Source organism: Littorina saxatilis, linkage group LG12, assembly GCF_037325665.1.
Source record: "Littorina saxatilis isolate snail1 linkage group LG12, US_GU_Lsax_2.0, whole genome shotgun sequence".
In the NCBI taxonomy this organism is placed as follows: Eukaryota; Metazoa; Mollusca; class Gastropoda; order Littorinimorpha; family Littorinidae; genus Littorina; species Littorina saxatilis.
The window spans coordinates 47,118,893-47,135,126 of NC_090256.1; the positions used below are offsets into that span (position 1 = coordinate 47,118,893).

The window sequence follows — 16,234 nt, forward strand, 5'->3', positions numbered from 1 at the left end:
GATCATAAGAAAAAGTATCAATGAATTTTCTACAACAGCATTCACTTCTAAAGTACATTTCGGCCAAGGTTACTGTTCTCGACTCAGTATATATATAACTGGCAAGATCAAAGTCAAACAACGAGTTTTGTAAGCATTGAATCCATGTAAAACTCAAATAAATTAGAAATAAATCATTGGAAAAAAATAAGCAGGCGTGCAGGTAAGCAGAACTATGCATCCGAAATGAGGCGTCTGTGTCTACACATATGTGAGGTTTTTTTCAAAAGAAACAGAGGTAAGGGGTTTGAACTGCTCTGCACTTCTTGTCAATATTTAGCCTATTGATAAAATTGACGGGTCTGCATGATCATTATGAGATAAAATAAAATAAAATAAATTAATAAACCGTCAACATTTCGTGGCAATTTTTCTAACACTAGTAACATTAATGAAATATAACAGGTAAGTCGTAATTTTTTTCTTATTGGGATGAGCATGATTTTCCTCCACATCATCATAAAAAAATCAAAGATGCCTCCTTACTGCAATGTCTATCTAGCTGCCCGAGTAATGGCAATGCAAAGTTTGCAGAGTGAATTATTTGTACATATTCATTATAAGTCGTTACGCTTTATGTCAAATGTCTTCGCAGCATGTGAGAAAGTCTTTTTATTTTTACAATCGAAATAACAAGATAAACACAAATTGAGTCGAAGTTTCATCGTTTCGTGTGAGACAAGAAATACATGTTTGAAAAAGCCAAACCCATTTGACGTCATATGTCAAATAAGTGACATCACAACACCCAGTGACATTACCACACCTAAATAAAGGAGGCTAACATTTTGACCACATCGTGTGCATCTCCCCTTCCGAGTCTTTTTACATTACAACCCACTGGATATCACTTCAATTGCAGGGTCATTTGGATCAAAACTATTGACGTCATCGCATCATGTCGTCACTGTGAGTCTCTTTGCAGGGCACACGGATAGATTTGGCTTCAGGCTGGAGCGAGTCGAGTGTATGCTTGCATTTTGTGCTGAGAAGTACTGTCTGCGTTTTCAAGCTTTTCACTGCCAAGAAAAAGTAGCCAACACTTTCATTTCTGGCCGTGTAGGGCCTATCATAAACTGCTTGTCACGTCGTAAATGTTCTGCAAACATCCAGTGATTGTCCATTGCAGGGTTCTTGGTGTGCCCTCATTAACTTAAAGACAAGACATACTTACATTTTCTGCTGGAAAATATGTCAGCACTTTGATCACTGAGACGTAACCGTTGCCATTGGCTTAGCTTGGCGACAAAGGCTAATTTCCTGGGTCCACTTTGAGGGAACCCTTGCTTGCAAGTGCAAGTCCAATCCGGTTCGAAGTGGACAATCGATGTTTTTCGTTCTTGTATCTCTTCTTGTCGAATTTAACTGTGGAGATTCTCAAGGAGAGTTTAGTCAGCAGTTAGACTGTGAGCAATAGTCTGCTAAAAGATATTCCCGGACTGAAAATCACACACAATTGCTTCGATTTGACGAAACAGCAATGGTGGGGCCAGACTTTGGCAACGAGACATGTACGCAGTGTTGCTCTGGCCTTACACCAGTGTCCACTTAGAGGCCTAGATACTCTGCAATACAATTAGAAGAACAAAACCCTTGGACATCTCCAGGATTATAAAAGTAGAATTGTCGTGCGTACAAGAGTCTTAAGTCAGTTCGATGCGGTGTGGCTTTGGTGAAATTCAAGGCAATCTCAAACAGGCGCAATAGAAACGTGTCCAAGTCCATTGTACCACCAAAACGTCTTTCCGAGGCGCGGTTCACGACGATCTTCAACAGATGCAACAGAAGCCTTTCTGTAACTCGGCTGTTACACACAAATGTTCGTCACGCAACATCATAATTATACGATGTGGCAAGTCAACGCCGATTTGAGTGCGGTTCATGACAATCTTAAACAGACGATATACAGAAACCTGTCTAAGTCCGTTGTAACACAAAACAATTTTGTCGCATGAACCCTCAGAACTCGCAATCAGCTGGTGTGTTCATCGACGGCAACACAGCCCGCTCGCATGTCACTGAGTAATATTACACATAGCCTATACAGGCTATATTTAACTCAGTGGTCACAAGTCACCCAGACGCCTTCAACGTCTTCATGTCCAGAGTAGGGGGTGAGTGTCCGAACATCGGGAGGCGGTCAGAGGAGTGGTGGTCATTTGGCTGGCGAGACGATAGAGCTACCGTATCCTTGAGTGCCGCATGTGGGCAGACCGAAGGGGTTGACGCTGGAGAAAGGCGAGCCTACGATGCTGCTCATTCCTGCTGCAACACACACAGAGAAAGTTTTGTTACAGATTACGAGGAAAGGTTTACAGATAACAAAAAAAGTGTACATACAGATTACAATGACAAGTTTACTTATTACAAAGATAAGTTAAAAGATTACAAAGAAAGGTTTGAATACATATTACAACCAAAAACTGTACGGATTACAAAGAAAGGTTTACAGATTACAAAGAAAGGATTACATTTAAATTACAAACAAAGGTTAACAGATAACAAATAAATGTTTACATACAGATTAAAAAGAAAGGTTTGTATATATATATGACAAATAAAGGTTAACATACAGATTACAACACAAAGTGTACTGATTACAAAGAAAGGTTTACAGATTACAACGAAAAGTTTACAAATTACAAAGCATATTTTTGTAATACAAAGTGAACGAGTAAACACAAGGAGTATTATTTCATTGACGGCTGAAAGCTGTCTCAGATATTTTGAATATTCTCGCCTGCTGATGAACGCTGTCACAAAAATAATGTTTTCTCACTGGTTGCTGAAAACCCACTAAGGCATAACAACTTTTTGTTAAATTCAGGAATAAACGAGATGATAAGAATGTGTATGGCCTTTTTTCTGTAATTTCCAATCCTCTTTTCCTTGTTTTGCTCAATATTGATTATATACACTGAATGATTCACGCCTGGGAAAATGATGTCTTTAACTCTTTCAGTCCAAAATTGAAAGATCGGACACAACGTGAATATCAATATTCACATATACGGAAACTAACTATATACTTATTCGACACTAACCGAATCATTCCACTTTTAAAACACAAAAATACAAACGTAAAAAGCAGATTTAAAACACACATGCATGGCATAGTTTTTAACACAGCACAAGGGTACATATATATAAATACGCTTAAACAATACATACAATCACAGCTGAGTTTACAAAAGGAGTCACCAAAACAAAGAATACAAATTAAACAATCAAGCAAAATAATGAAGTCTTCCCAGATCTTGCCAATGAACACAGACCCCCCTCCCACCAAAAGTAAACACGACGTGTTCACAATTTATTAACTCATTTTGATCCCAAAAAAGTAGTATTGCATTGACTATTGTATTGTTTTGAATTGTCATATATAGCTCTACAAGGTAGGGTAGAATACCAAATAATACTGTACTAACGTGGATTAACGGGTATGTGGCCCAGGCGTTCTGGTAGTCTCTGTACACGGGTGCAAAGGCACTTTTCTGCTTGGCCGTCATGGGCCAGAACCCCACCCCTCCGTGACAGGACACACCTAGCCCCGGGGTGGGGCCCTGGGGTGGGACGGGGTGCGGAACCGGTGGGGAGGTGCAGGAGGGTACTGCCAAAAACAAAAGAAAAATTGAAAATCAAAAACTGAGTTGAGAGGGTAGGTTGATTTGGGTTTTTAGTAATTATTTGTACTTGTATATTTAGATTGTAATGCTAAAAACAAAGAGAAACAAGTCGCGTAAGGCGAAATAACAACATTTAATCAAGCTGTCGAACTCACAGAATGAAACTGAACGCACTGCTTTTTTCACCAAGACCACATACTCGTCATTTCGTCAGTCCACCGCTCGTGGCAAAGGCAGTGAAATCGACAAGCCATGCAGGATAGTGCGGTAGTGGTCACGCTGAGCAGGATAACATGCTTTTCTGTATGTCTATTCTTTTTAGCTTACTGAGTTTGTTTTTAATCCAAACATATCATATCTGTTTTTGGAATCAGGGACCGACAAGGAATAAAGATGAAATTGTTTTTAAATCGATTTAGAAAATTTAATTTTGATCATAATTTTCATATGTTTAATTTTCAGAGCTTGTTTGTAATCCAAATATAACATGTATATGTTTTTGGAATCAGAAAATGACGAAGAATAAGATGAAATTATTTTTGGATCGTTTAATAAAAAAATATTTTTAATTACAAGTTTCCGATTTGTAATGACCAAACTCATTCATTAGTTTTTGAGCCACCAAGTTGAAATGCAATACCAAAGTCCGGCCTTTGTCGAAAATTGCTTGGCCAAAATTTCAATCAATTTGATTGAAAAATGAGGGTGTGACAGTGCCGCCTCAACTTTTACAAAAAGCCGGATATGACGTCATCAAAGGTATTTATCGAAAAAATAAAAAAAAACATCCGGGGATACCATTCCCAGGAACTCTCATGTCAAATTTCATAAAGATCGGTCCAGTCGTTTAGTCTGAATCGCTCTACACACACACACGCACAGACAGACACACACACACACACACACACACATACACCACACACACACACACACACACACACACGCACACACATACACACATACACCACGACCCTCGTCTAGATTCCCCCTTCTATATTAAACCATTTAGTCAAAACTTGACTAAATGTAAAAACAAAGAGAAAATCAAAACCTGAGTTGAGACGTTAGGCTTGGCAGTGGTTTTCAAGTATCAGGCGTATTAGTTGTCTCTATTTTGCTCGGACCACACTGCCAAAACATCCGAAAAACAAACACTTAATCAAGAGGAAATCAAAACTGTGTCGAGTTGGTAGGTTGGTTCGGATATTCAAATCTCTGATCTACTGTTTGGCTCCATACATCAGCCCAAGAGTAGAATCAATGAAAAGTCCCGTGTCAAACAGGTTTTGTTTAGTAAGTCGGTAAATATTTCTCTATCTTGATGACCAATTCAAGAACTGACGAATACGGAAGACAAAAATTCGAACGGACAGTGAGGACGAATAAACGCAAGAATTTAGTCAGTTAGTTCCTTGCATAACAGTAAATTAGAAACTAAGCTTCAAAAATGAATGTTTACATATTGCTCTGAGTTTTGCGGCCTCACGACACTTCTGTTATCCTTTTTCCAAAGTGTCAATCACAGACACAGTTAGATACAAGACGGTTTCCATGTCAGGAAAGTGCTAATTAATGATACTGATAACATCGGTGCAATCTTGAATCAACGTCTCGCAGCGGTGCTCCACCGCAAACAAATTAGTCTCTCACAGCGGAACTTACGTCATACCTGCCACCTCCAGACGCATGCGCTGTGGGAGCTATCTAGACCAGGCGCAAGGCATGTCACGAACACTTAACGAGGGTGTAATAACAGGTATCTATCTACCTTAACACTGCTACCAATATGGAAGGTCCGCGAAGATGGATACACGACTGTGTACGACTGCAGCTTTTCTCATCGATACCGAGACTTGGGGGATTTATAGCGGTGAGATATCATCTCGCTCCAGACGATTTTGCTGCCAACAGCAGCGTACACGCAAGCTTGCAAGCTGGAGATGCGCGTAAAGAACTGCTAACCAAGGTGGTGACTACTGCAAAGGACTTAATAAACACGCCAGTGCTTCGATGACCATCAGCAAATGACGCCATTGCACATTCAGAGCTATGCATTAGTCATTCGTCGAAGAGCTTCCCAGATTTTGCCTTTGTCCGTTTCATTCTCTGTTCTTTTGTTTTTGCTTTCATTTTTTTGTACTGCAGGGCCGGACTACCGGGGGGATTATGGGGGTTGCGCAACCCCCCCCCCCCCCTAGCCTAAACATGTACCTTACTTATTTTTTTATTTTTTTATTATTGCTTATTTTATGCCGTTTCATGCAAGGAGCGACCATTTTCCTATCTCAGAATATGACCTACCCGTCAGCTTCGCCCCCTGACCCCCACAACGAGGGGGGTGGGGTGGGTTCTAGGGTTTCCGGACCCCCCCCCCCCCCCCAGCCAAAAATAAAAATATTGAATGAGGTATGCATTTCTTTATTTTACATTGAGTTTCAATTTTTGGGGTATTAATCAGTGACAAAATCTGCTGCCTGAAACTGGTAATGATCATCCTCAGAATGCACCAGATTGCACCATTTTGCATCCTTTTTTTCAAAATTTTCCGGGGGGCATGCCCCCGGACCCCCCTAGCAAGCTAGGCGCTTCGCGCCGTCGGCTCGGCGCTTCGCGCCTTCACACCCATATCTTCACAATATACTTTTGAAAAAAACCAGTCATAAAATCCCCATGGGCCACCACTGGCAACCCCCCCCCCTCCTCTTCGCCTAGTCCGGCCCTGTACTGGGTATTAATCATCATGCAAATGTATCCCTTTCCCTGTTAACAATGCATTTTGTATATGATTTTAAACTTTAAGATAATACAAAAAAAATCCGATACATTCAATGAATCAAATGAAATAATTACATGCATCATGCAACGATATATCACACACAAATGCAATGCATTCATTAACACAAAAATGTAATGCTTAAAAAGACTGAGAAATGTATAATCCAAAAACTAAAAACAGAGTAATTTTTTTTTTGCTACAGAAGCAAATACAAAAGACAAGAACAAAACAATAACAACAGAAACCTGACGACAAAGCTCATCTCAAGAACGATCAGAAGGAAGGAGAGCGAGCATAAGAAAATGGACAAAACACACAAGTCTAAACCGGACTTTAAACATTTAAGAAAACATCAGATTCTCACCTGCTCCGAGTCTGCTTGCTTCATCACGTAAAAAGTGGTCCAGACCTGAATACACGTAAAACAAATTCTCTTAAACAATTCCAAACCTTAGAGTCTGCGCGTTTAGTTCATAAAATAATTGCTTATTGAATAAATGAATAAATACATACACAAAATGATTGAATGAATGAAGGGATGAATAGATGAATAAACGACTGAAAAACAGAATGAATAAATAGTAAAATAAATACGCTTAAAAATAGTACTGCCGGAGAACTGAAGGAGCTTATTAGCAGACGAAGAAGGAAAGAATATTTGTCAACAGTACGGTCACTGGCAAAACATATAAATGTATAAAAAAAAAAATAAGACAGTACCAAAAAAAGATAAAGAAAGCGAATATATTAATGATGATATAATGTATGAGAAAACGAACAAGAAGCAAAGACGTAACGACTCACACTTAAAAGCAAAACAGAGAAAAACTAATTAATATATATAAAACAAATCAGACAAAAGTTATTACCCAAACCGATACAAGAATACTTTTAACCACCTTAACCAACTCCTTCAAAGACTTAACACTGCGGCAAACACTCACAAAAGCAAGAAATAAACACTTAAACAAGATTTTGTTTTTACAAAAAAGAGCAAAAAAGTGAGAACAATGATAATAATAAAAGTATTATAAATAAATAAAAATTAAAAAAATAAAAAGTAATATAAAGTCAATAAAAGAAATGTAAAAAAAAAAAAAAGTAAGAATAAACATTGTTGGAATATAAAAATAGAAAAAAGAAAATCAATAAAAATGCACCTACCCATATTTCCGAGAGGTCCAGCACTGGTGTGGTACCCGTTCATTGCCGCGTTACTCCCGTAACCTCCGTTCACACTGTGAGGGGTAGAACCGTTGGAGCCGTACCCTCGGGGGGACACACTTGAGCTCTGACTGCGTGTGTAGCCGGCTGAAAAACACAGAAATTAAACACACTCGTCAATATAGCCAGTTTAACCAAAAATATTAAATGCAAATCTAGTATTATAAAAATGGGGTAATTTTATAAAAAAAAAATACAAAAACAAACCAACAGATGGATATACTGAAAGAATGTGGGTTTTTTGCGCCTAAAAGATGAAGTATAATATACTGTACTTGTGATTTTAATTATAAATCTATACATGCTACATGGCACATTAGACCACTGGTCACAGTCCACTGAGGAGCAGTAAAATACAATGCATGTACAGACAAATAAGCAAAACAGCGGCGAACGGCTGCTGAAAGGTTGCGCAAGATATTTGACAGATTGCCAAAGTGACACGACCTTACTTTGCAATCCAATTTCAGCTTAGCTTGCACATTTTATCAAACAGCATAGACTATCTTATTTTTTAGCGTCATCATCATGGATTTTTTTTTATTCCTCATTTTGTCATCCACATTGCCATCTATTCATCCCCAGAACCCGACATGGCGTGTACGTCATTGGGAAAGGTTGCTGACAACAATGTATTGTGTTTGGACCATGATTCTAAAATACCTTTTTAGCTTAGTGTGCAAATTTAATCAAACAGACTAAGCTGGATATTTTCCGCTTCTCTTGTAATCCTTACACTTACACAGTAATAACCATATGAAGTCAAAGCCCTTGTTTCCTACGCATTCTGTACGGCTATTTTGTGTTCGGTGCGCATGCATCAGTGTGTTTCTTAATCTTCCGACTGCAGTACACAAGCCCTCCCAAGCTTTCTTTTGTTTCCCCGAGAGAATAAAATCATAAGGTTCACAAAGTCAAAAGGTCTTTGTTTTCCATCCAAGCTTCGCCTCATCTTTTTTTCAAATACATTTTTTTTTTAGACATTTTAGAGAGCAACTTACAATGATCCTTCAACGCAAAATAATCGATCTGTTGCGAAAATGCGCCCATCGTCTGTGTTACTTCTGCTAAGCATGACTTTTTTTGTTAAATGTTATCGATATATCAAGCAGCACATAATAGCTTCATCATCCCCCATCTCCTCTTTCTCTCTCTTTCTCTCTGTTTTATTGTCTCTGTCTCTCTGTTTCTCTCTATATATATGTCTCTCTGTTTTCTGTCTCTGTCTCTGTCTCCACTCTCCTTCTCTCTCTCCCTCTCTCTTTCCCTCTCTCTCCCTCCCCCTCCCGACCACCAACCCCAGCCCAAGAAGCTATTTAAGCTGGCTAAGTGGACAAATCCCCATAGGGCAACAACCATTTATCCACACCACAGCACCACCCACTGTAACTGACTGTGCTAGCAGTTGCAAGGATTTTCACGGTATAATCTGCCTCTGTCGAGAACATCACGTCCTGCAGACGTCCTGACTGATTGGTCTCTTGTGACGATTGACTGTTGTGTTCTGACGTTGTTGTCTTCTGACGTCAATAGTGGTTGTTGTAAGTGTGTTTGGTTGGGGGTTGATGGATTGTTACGAAACTGACGAAAGGGTTTGTCTTCCTCTTCTACATTCTGAACTGAAGTGTTTCACTTTTAAACATATTGCTGTCACACGTTTTGAACACTGTGTGATTTGGTGCATAGTTCTATCATGCAATAATGAGCACTAGTGCTTATCATGTTTAGCACATGAATGAACATACGCTTGCTGGTAGAAGTATGTACTACGTCACACTGTGTTCAAACTTGCTTTGAGAAATACGTTCAAAAATTGAACACTTCAGTTTAGAGTAGTTCTACTCGATCATCAGATATACACACACAAAAGGGTTAACAAAAACATTTGTGTGCCTGTTGTTTTTTCTACTGATTCGTGTGTGCAAAGATATCTACAATAGATCCTCATAGAGGAATACACAATCTGACATCAATAGGGAATTTATTGTGCTACTGTTTCAGTGCGCAGTGTTGGCCAGTTGATAATTAACAGAGGTTGTGGGGGGTTGATGAATTGTTACGAAACGAAAGAGTTAACAGAGGTGCCATGAAGGGGGTTAATGCATTAGCATGAATATGTAACCACTGAAAATTGAACCCACAGGAAACCATGGAAGAAAATGGGGGCCTAACAGTAGAGGTGACTGTGTAAGCAATCCACCATATCATGTCAAGGAAATTGGACGCGCATGCCAATTTTAGGTGCGTATAAAGCTACCATTCACCTTCGTGTGTTCGTTGATGACACAGTAATTGTAAATCAATCACGTTGGGGTTTGGAATGTAAAAGACTGACTGATAGGTTAGGTCGCATGTGATGCAGAAATTGTCAAATGAAATGCTGCTAGACTGACGCTGAAAATGTCTGCCACAACACTTGATTGTACTTTCATTGATTCTTGGTAATGTTTGAAGGGCGTGTCAGCGACGGTATTTTACGGAAAGCAAAAGTAAAGGCAAAAAGAAAGTTTGAGAGAGAGAAGGAGAGTGAAGGAGAGTGAAGGAGAGAGAAGGAGAACAGAGAAAGGTAAGCAGAAATAGTAAACAGCAGAGCAAATAAAACATAGGAAAGTAAGCAGAAAGGTGAACAAAAGCAAAATAAGCTAATCAGAAAAAAGCCAACAGCAGCAGAGCCAGAAACCAAGGCAGAGAAAAAGAAAAAAAAAGATAAGCAGTAAGCTCAGGACAGAAACATATCAGTAGCAGTAGCAGATACAGAAAGCAAAGCAGAAAAACGGCTAAAGCAGACAAAGCTAACAGCAGCAGAGCAGAACAGGTATGTTAAAGATCACAAACAAGCACACAAACAAACAAACAAACAAACAAACAAACACACAAACAAACAAGCACACAAACAAACAAACAAACAAACAAACAAACAAACACACAAACAAACAAACACACAAACAAAAAAACAAACAAACTGAAGCTGAAAAGCGTTGCACACAGAGAGAAAAACCCAAGGCAGAGAAACAACAGAGAAAGGTTAGCAACAAAAAGCTAACAGCAAAGCAGAAACAGAGCAGTAGCAGCAGAGACACAAACCAAAGTAGACAAAACAACTGAAAAAAAGTTAACCAGAAAAAAGCCAGCAAGAGAAGAAAGCCTAAGCAGGAAGCAGGAACGCCGCAGCAGCAGAGACACAAACCAAGGCAGACAAAAAAAACAAAAGAAAAATACAAACAGAAAAAAACGCTCAGAAAAAAAGCTAATCAGTAAAGCAGCAAGCAGGACAGTAGAGGCCACACCAACCTTCGTCCCACTGACCATTGACGGACTCGGCCACGGACACAGCCAGCTGGGAGGGATAGGCGTTGAATCCCCCCATGGAGGAGTTGTTCATGGCTGGTGACCTGGGTGTGGGCAAGGAGAGCTGGTTGGGGTTGCGGGGCATGCTGTACAGCGCTTCCGCCAGGTCCGCTGCTCTCTTCAGTATGATCTCCTGTGGATAGGAAAGAGGAAACACAAAAAATGTAGAAGACTTTTAAAATGTCAATACTGAGCACAGAGAACACTTGCGGCATTCAGGACAGTGGCAAAAGAGAATGGTTGGTTGGTTGGTTGGTTGGTTGGTTGGTTGGTTGGATGGTTGGTTGGTTATTATTGTTAATCGTCTCTTCAGCAGTTAATGCTATTCCAGACCGATGCAGGCAATAGACGACATCCGGAAATAACTGTCGGTTTTTTTATGAGTTATGAAAGAGTTGCTTTCCCTTGTTTTTTCCTTGTTTTTTTTCTTGCTTTTCCTTCGAAATACTGAGGCAAGTTACACGTAAAATTGTAGGCTTGCATCAGTGTTTCTATGGAAACAATGGAAGGCAACTCCTCCACAACCAATAACAACTTGACTGCGTTATTTCTCAACATCGACTATTCGTGCTTACGCGAAATGAAGCCTATCAATTTTAAGCAGAGAACACTGGCTAAACTTTATGACGTTGGTGATTGGTGCTGATGCACAAGGATGATTTTCAAACGATTATATTTGTTTGCAAAACATAGTATAAAATACAGTCGAACCTATTTTTAACAACCACCCAAGGGACCGTCCAAAACTGGTTGTTAGAGACAGGTGGTTGCTATGGGCATGTGAATTTTTTTTTAAACACTCGTCGGGGATGGGTTTTTTTTTTTTTTTTTTTTTTTGGGGGGGGGGGGGGGGGTTCGTAATGGGCAGGTGGTCGTAATCCAGAAGTGGTCGCAAGGGCAGATTTTACTGTAGTATGTTTTGATTTAAACTCTATAAACAACACTTTTTAATGCTGGTATATTGCTTCTGCACGTATTTACTGTCGCGCGATTTTATTTAACTGTTCCTGCTGACTCTTGTATCATACCTTGGGAAGTCTCTCGGGGTCCCCGGGATGTCTGGGCACCAGCTTCATCAGTCTTTGGAACCCGTAGTCGATGGTAGGCTCTGTCAGTGCTGCACGCACACATTCAGAAACAAATTAACCCACTGAATTATTTTGCTTCGAGAAGCTATCCAACATAACAAGAGTCAACTGACATGACTCTTCCTCCCGCAAAAATCGAAGAAAAACTGAGGTAAAACGAACTCTTTGGCACGACCCTCTTGAAAACTCCATCTTATCTGAAAAACAAGGTCTGTGTAAATTAGAATAAGAATATAATATTCTGGACTTTGACACTAAAGAATAAAGGGAAAGAATATGCATGTGTCGGACCATGGAGGAAAGTCAGAGCATGTTGTACTCCTCTTTGAAATTTTTCTTGATGGACGTTGAAAACTAGCGGCCGAAGCTGTTGACTTCACATCAGTGACAAAGCCAGCGACTATAGTAAAGAGGAGTTTGCTTCTTTTTGAAATCATCCTTATTTAGGGGGCGTTGAAAACACACATAAACACACAGGGAGATAAAACAGACATCATTTATACAGCAGGGCCGGACCAAATGAGTTGTAAGGGGGGGGTTCCTCCTTTTTTTTTGGGGGGGGGGGGCAAATCAGCGAAGTGGCGAAGCCACAAGCGCGCGCCTGTTTGCAGGCGCACGAACTAGGGGGGGTCCGGGGGCATGCTCCCCCGGAAATTTTTTGAAAAACGGTTAAAATCTGGTGCATTCTGGGCCTTGTTTTGAGGGTTAAGAGCAGCATTGTTTTGGTGCTAAAACTAGTAAAAAAACAAAAAAACCACTCAAAGCAAGGTACATGCTTTTTCCAGGGGTGGGGTTCCGGAACCCCTGGAACCCCCCCCCCCCCCCCCCCCTGGGTCCGGCCCTGTACAGAAAAGGCTGTAAAGACGTTCAGTCAGAAAGAATATATGGACAGCTCTCTGAAAGCCGCAGCAAAGACTTCGCAACGGGTAGGAGACTAGACACAACAAGGACAGTGCCCTCCTCGATTGACAACGGTGAGGTTTTTCCTTCCACACCAGCTCAGCTTAGCAGCAAGCAACAGACTCGGCGTTCTCTCAGCCTCTCTCTCTCTCTCTCTCTCTCTCTCTCTCTCTCTCTCTCTCTCTCTCTCTCTCTCTCTCTCTCTCTCTCTCTCTCTCTCTCTCTCTCCACCTAGATCGATGAGAGGGGTGGGGTCGCGAAATAAACCGCACCAGTCTGAAGCCAGGAAGAAGAAGCAGGAGATGGGGAAGAAATAATGGAGCGACGAACGGAGGGTGGGAGTGGATAGAGGAAGGGGGTAGGTTTGGAAGGCATTGCGGAGACAGAGGGAGGAAATGATCGTGCATACTGTAGCTAGCACGACAAACCGGAAGGAAGAATAGACAAAACAGCAAACTAGAAATTGGGAAGGAAATAATGCAGCAACGAAAGGGAAGGGGGGGGGGGGGTTGTTGAAAGACGTGCAGAGAAAAGAGTAAGATAGCTCTCTGAAAGCCACAGCAAAGCAAATACGTCTTTCAAATCCAGGGTCGGAAAGACATATCTAAGCTATGATCTATTTTTGCAGTCAGTACAAACTAAGCCCGCTCCTAGTAACAGAATAGCGCCACAAACAATACAAGAACTCAGGCAATCTTAAAGACAACTCGTCTCAGTTCAGACTGAAGCCGAGCAGAGAAAGAAGTTGAAGGGCAGAAAGCCATTACAGTGACAGAAGCCGCGGCAAAGTAAGTGACGGGTGCTGAAGGCAGCGGGGAAGGCGAGGAGAGGGTAATATTGATAACTGTAACTTGTCATTGTTGTGGCGCGGCACTATAGCAAGGCACAGCACAGCACGAGCAACCCGTTCCGTTCAGTTCAGCTCGGCGCGGAAAAGGAGGGCCGGAGCGGTAAATGAAGTCAAGCGGTATCGAGGAAATGGAGTGTCAGTGGAGAGGCTGTGAAACAATTAGGCACGCGGGGCACTCTGCATAATCACCCCCTCGCCTAGCCTCCGCCACCACCACTGTCATTGCCACCTCCTTTTCAGCACGTAACGCTCGGCGAGATGGCAAATCCGCAGCGTGAAGCAAAGTATGTCGCTGGATCCGTCAACAACGACAAAGACTGTCGCTAGATCCGTCAACAACAGCAAAGACTATCGCTGGATCTGTGTCATCAACGGCAAAGACTGTCGCTAGATCCGTCAACAACAGCAAAGACTATCGCTGGATCTGTGTCATCAACGGCAAAGACTGTCGCTAGATCCGTCAACAACAGCAAAGACTATCGCTGGATCTGTGTCATCAACGGCAAAGACTGTCGCTAGATCCGTCAACAACAGCAAAGACTGTCCCTGGATCTGACAATAACTGCAAAAACAGTCATAAACACTGACTGTCGTTGAGCAAAGACTGTCATAAACACTGACTGTCGTTGAGCAAAGACTGTCATAAACACTGACTGTCGTTGAGCAAAGACTGTCATAAACACTGACTGTCGTTGAGCAAAGACTGCCATACACACTGACTGTCGTTGAGCAAAGCCTGTCATAAACACTGACTGTCGTTGAGCAAAGACTGTCATAAACACTGACTGTCGTTGAGCAAAGACTGTCATTGGAACTGTCAAGAACATTAAGGACAGCAGCGTACACCCATTGTCGCTGAATCCGTCAAGAACAGCAACAGACAACGGCATACTAACACTGTCGCTGAGGGCCTCAAGAGCGGCTAAGGCGGCTAGAAAGAGTAAACAGTGAAAGACATTGCACTTTTTAAGGCCAGAAAGAAGATGAGAAGACTGCATGTCCTTTCCAATGCCACTTTCCCTTCCTTCTCGTTGCCTGCCCCTAGCCTGCGTACCCACTGCATCATGTCGCACACAGAACAAGAACAAAACAACAGAACAGGGAAAAACGAAAGAAAAGGAGAAGAAGAAAAAACAATCTTTAAAAAAAAATCCGCCGATGTGTCTTCCTTTTCGCTGCGCCACATCTCACCTTGACGTGTGCGTGTTTCGAGCGCATAGTAAGTTTTAAAACAAAACATGCGCCTTGACATCAACTTTCCACGTTGGCGTTAATGTCAATTACAGGCGTGTTGTTAACCATCTTAGCCAACGTGACAGTTACCAAACAGTATCGGCTTTTGCTTGGATCCCTCAGTACAGTAGAATATTTCCTTTAAGACTTTCCGAATTAAGACTTCACCTATGTTAAGACCCTGTTTTCTAGGATTTGCTGTACATCTACCTCCGTTTTAAGCTTCCCTTCCTTTTAGACTTGAAAGTCGTACATTATTTTAGGGTATTACAGTCGAACCTGCCCTGGGGACCACCTCTCCACGAACTTGAAGACCACCTGCCCTTTAAGACCACCCCAAAGGATCCCCGGCGGTGTTCACGACTATATAAATCGCCTGTCCATAAAGACCCCCTGTCTAAAGAGACCACTTTTGCTCAGTCCCTTGAGTGGTCTCTTTAGACAGGTTCCACAGTACACTTTGAAAAAGGGGTGGGGGCGGGGGGGGGGGGTGGTGGGTGGGCACTGTATTCCGCATCTCACGCATCATTGTTCACCATCATTCTCCGTGACGTTAGTCAGGAATTAAAGTTCAAGCTCGGGTCGTGATTTGAAAGCATGGCGCTACTGATAGCGGGGCGGCAGAAGGAAGGAATCAATCAATTTGTTGCTGTTCTCACAAGCCCACAATTCATTCATTAATAATGTACACCCTCCAGCGCAGCAGCCCTTATTTGCTGCTTCCTCGCCCAATCTCATCTAATTTCTCTCCAGAGACAAAATGTGTCTTTAGCCCTGTAATGGTCTTTCTGGGTTATTTTTTTTTACGGTTTTAGTTTCACCTTTGCCTGTAAACTTAAAGTAGTCTTTATTGTGTTATCGTGTAGCTACAATGGTCCCTCCGCCGATCCAAGATCTCAAAATACCTGAGAAATGGAGGTATTCATATCTCCCGAAAGCGGCGTATGGCTACCTTGAGGGGGTGTAAAAACGGCCATACACATAAAAGCCAAGGGAGTTTCACCCCATGAACAAAGGAGAAGAAGAGGTGTTGATAGAGATGAAATCTCAAAATTGAGGTAGATTTAAAGACGTTATGAAGAAACAAATTTGACGAAAAACCCCAATTTGTTTATTGGATGAAAGATAGACGTGGGGGGGGGGGGGGGGG

General features: G+C 41.5%; 1 protein-coding gene across 1 annotated transcript in view; it reads right to left on the reverse strand.

Annotated features, from left to right (window-relative positions):
- Window positions 1-1,253: 1,253 nt before the first annotated feature.
- The window catches only part of LOC138983118 (transcription factor collier-like), a 57,696-nt gene continuing 42,715 nt past the window's right edge, over window positions 1,254-16,234 (reverse strand). The window contains exons 10-13 of the mRNA XM_070356526.1: window positions 12,042-12,130; window positions 10,957-11,146; window positions 7,606-7,752; window positions 1,254-2,301 (exon numbers count right to left, since the gene is read on the reverse strand). Coding sequence (XP_070212627.1) covers window positions 2,195-2,301; window positions 7,606-7,752; window positions 10,957-11,146; window positions 12,042-12,130 — 533 coding nt within the window. The 3' untranslated portion in view covers window positions 1,254-2,194. The remainder of the gene's footprint in view (window positions 2,302-7,605; window positions 7,753-10,956; window positions 11,147-12,041; window positions 12,131-16,234) is intronic.